Consider the following 9493-nt stretch of genomic DNA (forward strand, 5'->3'; position numbering starts at 1 on the left):
ACTATGACATATTTCACTCAAAAGTTAGGGGGTCCTATTTTCAAAAGACTATATGGTAAGATTTCCTTTTTAATGTAGTCAATTCTATTTATAGAAGTCTTTATATAACATAAAGAGTTGCATAAATCACAACAACCCCTTAATAAACCAAAACATAACCATGCTACTTAGATGAACCTAAAATCTCAAAAAAAATGCTACACTAAACGCACCTTTGAGTTTTTTGCAATACTTTTTTAATATTTCTTCATATTCATTATGACGATGATGCATAATTTACATATTCCTTAAATCAGTAAACAATACTAATTCTGATACCCACAGAAGTAAATTTATACTACTGCTCTGAGTAGGGGAAGCCTCACTTGAACTATATGAGGAACAGGCAGGATACAAGAACAGATTATACCACAAACTTTACCAGCTATCACCATGCATTTATGTAAGAACATTAATTAGACAGACATATAGGAGAAGAAAAACTGAGGTTTAAGTTGATGAATGTCTTTACTATGTCATAATGGTAAACTGCTAGATCCACTATAGGTAACACTGCACCTATAGGGGGATCATCAGCTGCATTTCTGGGCTTCTAATATTTTTGATCTTCGGATATGCTTCTATGTATGCAACCTCCTGCACAGAGCTGGGAAAACTGACATGCCCATAACACTCATTTTGGCTTTGTGCAGCAATGCAGACAATGCTGAGTGCCTCAAAAACAGGTTGCTACTTAACACTTAAGAAGCAATGGAACAGCAAGTAAAACAGAAAATGATCCTTTAGTTTGAGATTTGCAACTTTACACTCATGTCCCTATTTTATGAGTGTTGTATTAGAAAGCCATAAACAGTAATTTGACAAAATTTATGTTATCTTTGCAGTATTATATCTATATAAAATACTGCTGTTGAGAAGAATACTTAATACTGCTTACTTAAAAAGAAATAAAGATAGGAATAAAGATTTTTAAAGCACCACATCTGTCTGTTCTCTTTTTGTCCCTGTTTCTGCTGTTGTACTATTCCTTGTCTTTTTCTTCATTTTAATCATATTTTCTTCTGAAGTCTTCCCTCTCTGTGCAAACTAGAAAATTCATTCTACATTATTGTTTGCAACTCTGAGAAAGGTGCCTCTATCAGAATCCAGGACTGCACAGTGTTAGGACTGTGCTAAGGGTAGTATGCTCCTGTGGAGTGTAAGGTCATGGAATTCAGAGAAGTCCTCTGACTTGGAACAAAACTGGCCTCAGAAGCCCTGTGCACATGCCAAAACAGTAAGTTACTGCTGCTGTGAGCTGCACATTCTTGCTACTGGCAGAAATGTGCAGTGTGGTGTGGGATTATATACATGTTTCAGTAGATTCCTAAGTTTTCAGTGGCCATCTGTAAGCAGTGGGGGTGAATGGGCTGCATTTCAGACAACAGAGGCATCCAGAAATATTTCCTCATAGGACACTGTTACTTCCACCCCACTCTGCAGATGCTGCCATATGTGTGATACAGTCTCTTGTTCTGAACAGCCATCCATGTTTGTAGCTTTCTTCAATCAAAAAGCTTTCTCTAGCTATGCCACAGCTACTGCATTTTCTTTTCCAGCTGAAGGGACAGTATACTATGTATTAGGTTGTACAAGTCACTTTTGCAGTAGAATTTTGCTGATCTTGAGATATACTTTTTTTTTTTTTTTTTTTTTTTAATAAAGGAAAACACGTATGTCAAAATTAGGAGATGTTTTATATGTATAATTTTTCAGAAGTAAATGCTAATTTTTCCAGGGTATTACTGAAATCCCGTGTGGTGGAGTATTTTACATTATTATGAAGAGAATTATGATGGCTATTCTGTGATTGTGATTTAAAGTTGCCCAAAAAGTCTAAGCAGTTTGGAAGACTAACAGTTCCTTCATCCACAAGATTACCTGAGCAATATCAGAGAGCATTCAGTCAGGAAATGAAGAATAATCTTTGCCACTATTTCTGGATAACAAATAAGATATAAATTTTAATGTGAGATGAAAAGTATCTTGCATAACTGAACTATTGAAAGAGAGCAGTGATTTCTGCTCTAAATATGTGAAAAGAGACAGGAAAATGACACCAAGAAAATACTAAGCATTGCACCAATCAAAAATTACCTCAAATCCAGAGAGTACCCTTTTTAGGAAAAGTCTGATGAGGAATCCAGAAAGTTTCTGAGGTCACCATTTATTTCTATGCCATTCTTCCTTCTCCATATGGAGTGGACATGAGTTTTGGCCTCTAAACACTGGCATTTCTCCCAGAATGGATGCAAAGGTCTGGACTATCAACATGAAGTCTGACTCAGCACTGATTCCAGCACTCTGTGTGTCTGGCTTCCTACATTGCTTCATCCATTGAAATCCTGCAGCCAGGAACTTCACTGTAGGGTTATGATCATTCCAAGGGAGTAAAACATTCAGAAAAAAATGTAGTAGCAATTCAGTTCTAACTTCTCTACAGGACTGATTGAAAGGGCAACACATATCCACTGATCTCACCCATTCTCTTTGGATATCCCCAGGTTGCAGGTAGGTTCCTGCACGTAAGAGTAGGGAAACATTACCAGGGGGAAATGTTGCAACCAAGGATGAGGAAAAGGCTGAGATGCTTAACGCCATGTTTGCCTCTGCCTTTGGGATGGAGAGATTCATCTTGAGCATGCTCACATGGCAACTGCAGGATAGACAGGGGATCAGGCCAAGCCACAATGGGTTCAGCAAATGCAGATCCTGCTTTACCAACCTGTGACCAGGTGACCTGCCTAGTGGACAAGGGAAAAGCAGTGTCATCTCAAAACACCTTGGTACAGCTTTTTCTTCTTTATTTCAAAAGTTTGAGGAAGCTTTATTTATAAATTAAAGGCTCAGACCGATCATTTTTCAGCTGCTCAGTGATACATTTAAGTCTGTTTTGTTGCTGTCATAAAATCTCCAGATTATGAAATTAGAAGAAACAGTTAATTTTCCAAGCAGCTGGAAAAGTTATGAATTGTCATAGAACCATATAATTTTCAGGGTTGGAAGGGACATTTAAGATCATCTAGTTACAACCCCCTTGCCATGGGCAGGAACACCTCCCACTAGATCAGGTTGCTCAGAGCCCTGTCCAGCCTGGCCCTAAAAACTTCCAGGGATGGGGCTTCCACCACCTCTCTGGGCAACCTGTTCCAGTGTCTCACCACCCTCATGGTGAAGAACTTCCTAACTTCCAATCTAAATTTACCCTCCTCTAGTTTGAATCCATTTTTTTTTTTTTTTAATATTTGTCCCATATCCATGTTATAAGGGATATTAATTCTGAGCCTTAAAAATGTCATAGTTAGTCTGGGTCTAGTTAAGTCTAAATTTAACTACTATTAAGAAACTATTGATGACAGAAAGAAGAGGAATTAAATTACAAAAACCTATGTCCTAAAATCTCTCACTGTATATACCACTGTGAGTGGAAATTCCCACCTTCTTCTTTCTCACTCTCAAACACTATGATTAGATTAAAGAAAAATCAAGTTGTTACAAACGAAATTGGAACCTAACCGTCCAACAGAGCCTATGCAGAGTTTTAACATGACATGCTCTTATTAGTTGTTTTAAATCATCAGAAACTGACTATCTGCTTATCACAGAAACCACACATATTTCCCTCCAAATACAATTGCTGCCTAAACTTTAGGATATCTTCATTACATATCAGTATCTTTATATGCAATAGCCTGTATCCAGATCTATATGAGAATTCAGGTGTGATTTTGCTCAGTGCACACTCCTTTTCACAAAAAAAGATAGGAAATCCGTACTTGGTGGTCAAGAGGTTAATCCTGCTGCCTAGAGAGTATTTCAATATTTTAGTTTTTCTTCTCAATGAAGAAATGGAAAGGTTGTTTTAAAAATCACTAAGTGCTCTCCAAAGAAGGACATTGGTTTTAAAAGAATGAATGCTATCTACGTGTAAGATAGTAGCCAACACTTGAAGATCATGAAAATCTAAGCAGCAGTTTTCCTAGTTTCTTTGCCAAAGTACAGGCATTTCAAGAATTTAAGTTGTGAACTGTGATAGTCATTCAGTTAGAAGGTTTTTAGTCAGGTATAGACAATTGGAAGTCACAAAGTTTGAGATGATGAAGAAGTGAGGATCTATAGAGGTTATTTTCTTCTTCTTGAGACACTGTAATTAACTGAGAACGTCTTCTGAAATGGGCCCATTCCACCGCTGCTCACATTAAGTTTCTATCTTGGCTGAAGATCACTGCATTTAAAACTTTTATCACTCCATAATTTTTAATTATCTGCTTGCACCCTCAGCTTTTGAATGGATGGCCAACATTCCCTCCATACAAAACTGGAGACACACTCAGATGCTGTAGCTGCCTCCCTCAGGGGTTACCATTCCTCTGGCCATGCTGGAAAACCACTCTGAGCGCTTTCAGGTTGCTACAGGCAATATCCAACAGGTGAGCCGAGAGCCAGGGAAAAGCACAGACTATTCAGTCTTGATGTGGACATCATTAGAGCTAATAGAGTCCAGAAAACAATGCAGCTGAGGGAGAAGGGGAGGTAATTTATAAAATTTTAAAAAATCTACTCTGAGTCACTGTAGTAACTCTGAGTGACTGCGTTGTAACCAAAAATGCTGGGCCTGTTTTTTGAGTCCCGAGGGAAAGCTACACCACTTGACTTGTGTCCATGAGACTCAAGCTCCTGACCCACCAAAGGAATCTTGCCAATCCTACATATTGGGAACAGCTCCTGGTGAGAGATCCTGGAGATCAGCTTAACTACTGCACAGCATCAGTCACCATGTGCAGTACTCGAGCTGTGCCCTGGCCCAGCCTCAGCTACCAGGCAAAGCCTACTGGAGGTTTTCATCTGGGATATGCGATGTGCTACTTGTTCTGCTAAAGAAAATGGGTTATTTTCATGCAGCACTAAAATGTACTAAATGAAAACTTCTCTGTGAGTTAGGGAAAATAATTCATTAATTTAGACCATTTTAGAACACCAGGCATATGGGTTTCTTTTCAGAATTTCATAAAACAAGTTTTTAACCTTAAGCTTTTAATCTTAACAAGTCCAAGATACACTGAACTATACTGAGAAGACTAAGTGTAATAATCTTTTAAGTGATCAAATATTTCTCTCTGAATAGTCAAATAACCCACATCTTTATATGCCCTCTTTTGAGCTGACAAAGTAGAATATGGCCTTAATGCCTAAGGAACACACAAAATATGCAATTTAACTTACATTGCTGCTGAAATATTTACGAAAGCAAGAGTCAGCATAATAATGATGCTCTTATGTAATTTACCCTAAACAGTATGGAAGACTTAACACTTGCTTGTGATACAGACTCTAGCACTGCTTCATTTTGCATTGCTGTTTATCACTTAGTTATAACTGGTTTATACCATGTGAAGTATATTAAGTTGCAGTTCGTATATTGTCCATATGTTGGAAACAGGTTACTCAACTCCATTCTTTTACATCTAAACAGCAGTAGGTATAAAGCTGGTATCTGTCAAATTACCTGTTTAGACTGAAATCACTGTGTGGGAGGCAGGCAACAGAATAGAAACAGAGACAAACAGTCAACCTATATGAAGGAAATTCATTCCTAATTCTGATTAGGGAACTGGACTGACTGATAAAAACGTGAGAACTGGTAAAGATCAAATGTTAACTTTGAAAGATTGAGCTTGATTCTGCAACAAACCCATAGCAGAGCATTTAATTTGGTGGACTCTTACTGTGTCTATTGCTACAGAATTGAAAACACTGCCACTATTACATTGGTACTTAACCATACAGCCTAAAGAAAGAAATTGAAATATAAATCTGGCACAGTACATTTATTATTTATTTAGATTCTTTAAAGGAGTATGTAACAAGTGTTTACTACAATTCCCAGTTTTCATCATGTTATCTTAATATAAAAAGTGTTTTTGCAAATTCACTTATCATTTACAAACATTATTTTCTAACACAATATGATGGAAAATTTTAGTGTATTGACATATTAGAGTTGCTGCTGCTTATATGAAGACTTTTGCAATATTGGCCAAACAAATAGTCACTGGAAGTTTTAAGAGGTCAATCTGAAAATTGTTTCTGTTCACAGTATCTGGACCACAAAGGTAAGAATTAAAGAAATGCTTAACTGTTTACCTGAACATAAATAATTTAATTCATACTAGTGAAGCTGTAAGAACATTTAATGTTCTACTACGTTCATGTGTCAGATATGAAATTTCTGGATGCATGGTAATGAAGATGCTTCAGTAGTAAGTGTCCTTACCATAAATCACTGAAGTCAGGTTGATTTTTTTGTTGTTGTTTGTGTGGTTAGTTTGTTTCCTTTTTTCAAGATTTTTTGAAACTTAATGTTTGACAACATCAAAGATGTAAACAATATAATGAGATATAGAAAGCATGATCTGTCCATAACGGGTCATTACAACTGTATACATAAATTGGATGATTTAGGGCAATGTTTAAGAAAAATTTGGTCCTAAAGACAGACTAAATATGAGCATAGCTAATGGTTCAGCTTTGTCAGAACATTTAACTGGTATCAGTAACAGAAGCATCAGATGTCGGTTTTCTGCCGTGCAAGAAACAAAATTTCTCTATTATCACCAATTCGAAGGGCAAAACTAATTAAAGCCTAGGTAGCTACTCAGCTTATCTTTCTTATCTAAAAGTAAAATACCGACGATCAGTCCCACGGGCACAAAACTAATGACCGCTTGGACTCTGCTCCCCGCGCACCACAGGCTACCGCAGACCGGTGCCAGCGGCTGCAGAACGGCGAGCGAGCGAAGCGGCCATTCCTTCGGGGGGGCACCCGGGCCCGGGGAAGCGCGGCCGCCGCCCGGTACGGCGCTGCCCCGGAGCCTGCCCTGCGGCTGCTGACGGCCGCCTCCCGCGCCTGTCGGGCCGCTCGCCCCCGCCTCGGCGCTAGCCCGTGGCGACCTCTGTGAGGAGAAGCCGGGATCCCGCTCTGCCTTGGTGGTGGAATCCCCCCCACGCACGTTCCCCCTTCCCCCCCTCTCTCTCAGAGACTGCGCTCCGGTGTGGCGGAGGAAAACTCTGCCCTCACCGCCCAGTCTTGGACTCCCCAGGATCTCCCGGCCTAGGGGCCAGCACAGGAGGAAGCGTTGATCTTCCCACAGGCAGCGCCTGAGGCCGAGACACTACAGAGGAGCTTGAAAGCGCCCAGCTCTGCCACGGCACCCCGGCAGACTCTTTGTACGGGGTAGGACGACTCAGGCCGGCTGCCTGGCTGTCACGGAGTTTCTTCGCGCATTCTCCTAGCGTGCCTCTTTCAGGAAAGTTGCAGCTCTCTCCGCCACCAAAAGCCCTCGCTGAGCTGGGACAATTGAAGCCTCCCGCCTCAGCACCCCGTGCCCCGCAGGCAGGAGGCGATTTGCATGCGGACTTGTCTCTGGTAGCAGCCAGTGCCCGTCAAGCCTGACGGACAAACGCCCCCCTCTTTCCGCCCCCCTTCCCCCCCCCTGTCCCGGAAAGCCCCTCCCTCACCCCCTCCCTCGCCGGCACCTCCCGCCGCCTGTCAGTCGGAGCGGAGCGCGGCGCGGGGAGCGGAGGCGGCACGGCAACGGCAGAGAGCGGGCGAGAGAGGGAGAGAGAGAGCGAGGAGCCAAGCTCTCCCCTCCCTCCCTCTCTCTCTCCCTCCCTCCCTTCCTTCCTCCTCTCTCCCTCCCTCCCTCCCTCGCTCCTTCCCCTGCTCCCTCCCTCCGTTCTTTCTGCTTCTCTTTCCCCTCATTCTCTCTCTCCGTTTCACCCACCCCGATATCCGTTTCTCTTCCCCTCTTCCTCCGTCACACACGCACACACTCTTTCCCTCTCCCTGTTTTTTCTGTCATTTGATTTTGCATCTCAAGGCGGCCACCATTGGCTCCTCTATGAATCCTGTCTATTGATCTGTCACCCTCCCTCAACCCCCGTCCCCTCCCAGCTCCACTCCTGTACCTGGAGCAAGACAGGCACGGCAGCCGAGCAGCATGTCCCGAAGGAAACAGAGCAAACCCAGGCAGATCAAACGTAAGTTTCCTGAGGGGGGCTCCCTCTAACAGACTTTTATTTATCTCGTTCTTGGGAGACGCGAGAGAGGTGACTGTGGGGAGCAGTAGGGGGGTCCAGAGTACGGACCAAATGATGAAACTTTGCCAAGAAAGGATGAGGATGAGGAGAAAGGGGAGAAGAGCGAAAGCCAGGAGCTTCTGTGTTGCGGGGTGGCCAGGCTCCTCACTCTCTTTTTTTTGCTCTTTTGGAGCGCTTGCTGCCTCCCCTTAGTCTCTTCAAACTATTCCTCCGAGTTTCCGAGAGCGGAATCACTCTTGCTTTTTTCAAGTTGAAGTAGCGCCGGGAGAGCAGCATAAACCAGCTTACCAATACCCTAACACTGAGCAACTTTCTGCGTCTCACGCGTGTGAACAGACCCATACCGAGCCTGGCTGCAGTGAGTACCAGAGGATCGCAGAAGGTGTCTGTGGGGAAAGACGTGGAAGTTCCGGCGGGGGAGCCCGTGGGCAGCGCCGCGCCCGTGGCCGCGGGCCCCGCCGTCCCCCGGGCGCCGGCCCCACGCTGCTGCTCGCGCCGCGCCTGGCGCTCTGGCGCGGACCGCCCACGTCCCTCCGGGGCTCGCCGTGCGGCTACACCGTAGGCGCACACTCGCCTTGTCTGTTTTCAGGCGTTTAACACTTCTGAGCTGTTCTGTGTATCGAGAAACAGGTGTGCTGAAGGCTTGCAGTTGAAAGATACTTTTGCCTAATAGTATTCATAGTTCATTTTTCTTGCCTGTGGCACAAGACAGCTTAACTTCATAAAACTTTTCTGTGCTTTAGATTATTCATCCAAACAAGTCTAGCGGTTGGGACTAGAAGTCGTTTCGAAAAAGGGTCTCTAAACAATTTTTTAATAAAATCAGTGTCACTGAGCTGATGTATCTTCATTGATGTTCTGTATTACAGAACTCCGTTTAAAGTAATGTGGAGAAGCTCTTTCAGTAGTATTTTCCGTATTGATTTCTGACTCCAGGAAGCTTATTAATAGCCCACTTCGGATGGAATATGTATTGAATTGACATAGTGATCTAGCACAGAAGAAAAAGGGCTTCATGTCAAATAAGACTGGACACTATAAAGTGTTCGAGTAGCATTGGCTGAGCATCCTTGCTTGGTGGAAATTACCTTTCACAGCCTTTAGCCTCATAAATACAAATAACCATAACAGTTTAATTTATAGTTTACTGAAATAGCTTAGTACAAGATTGCAGCTTTTTGTGACATATTTAAGTTGAATATAATTTTCTGATTCAATCAACTTTGTTTTACTTTGGAAATATTCCCAAATAAATATGCCATGTGCTTTCAAACTTACGCCTGTTTTATTTAATATCAGCTTTATTGGTATAGGTAATTCTTTAAAATACTGCATTTATGTGGTATGATTATGA

The 9493-nt window shown here is 42.3% G+C and overlaps 1 protein-coding gene across 2 annotated transcripts in view; it reads left to right on the plus strand.

Moving 5' to 3' along the window:
* Positions 1-7583: 7583 nt before the first annotated feature.
* Positions 7584-9493, plus strand: part of ZFPM2 (zinc finger protein, FOG family member 2) — a 307375-nt gene continuing 305465 nt past the window's right edge. For both annotated transcript variants that reach the window (XM_071738185.1, XM_071738186.1), the window contains exon 1: positions 7584-8079. In XM_071738185.1, the coding sequence (XP_071594286.1) occupies positions 8040-8079 (40 nt within the window). In that variant the 5' untranslated portion in view covers positions 7584-8039. The remainder of the gene's footprint in view (positions 8080-9493) is intronic.

Source organism: Heliangelus exortis, chromosome 2 (genome assembly GCF_036169615.1).
Source record: "Heliangelus exortis chromosome 2, bHelExo1.hap1, whole genome shotgun sequence".
In the NCBI taxonomy this organism is placed as follows: Eukaryota; Metazoa; Chordata; class Aves; order Apodiformes; family Trochilidae; genus Heliangelus; species Heliangelus exortis.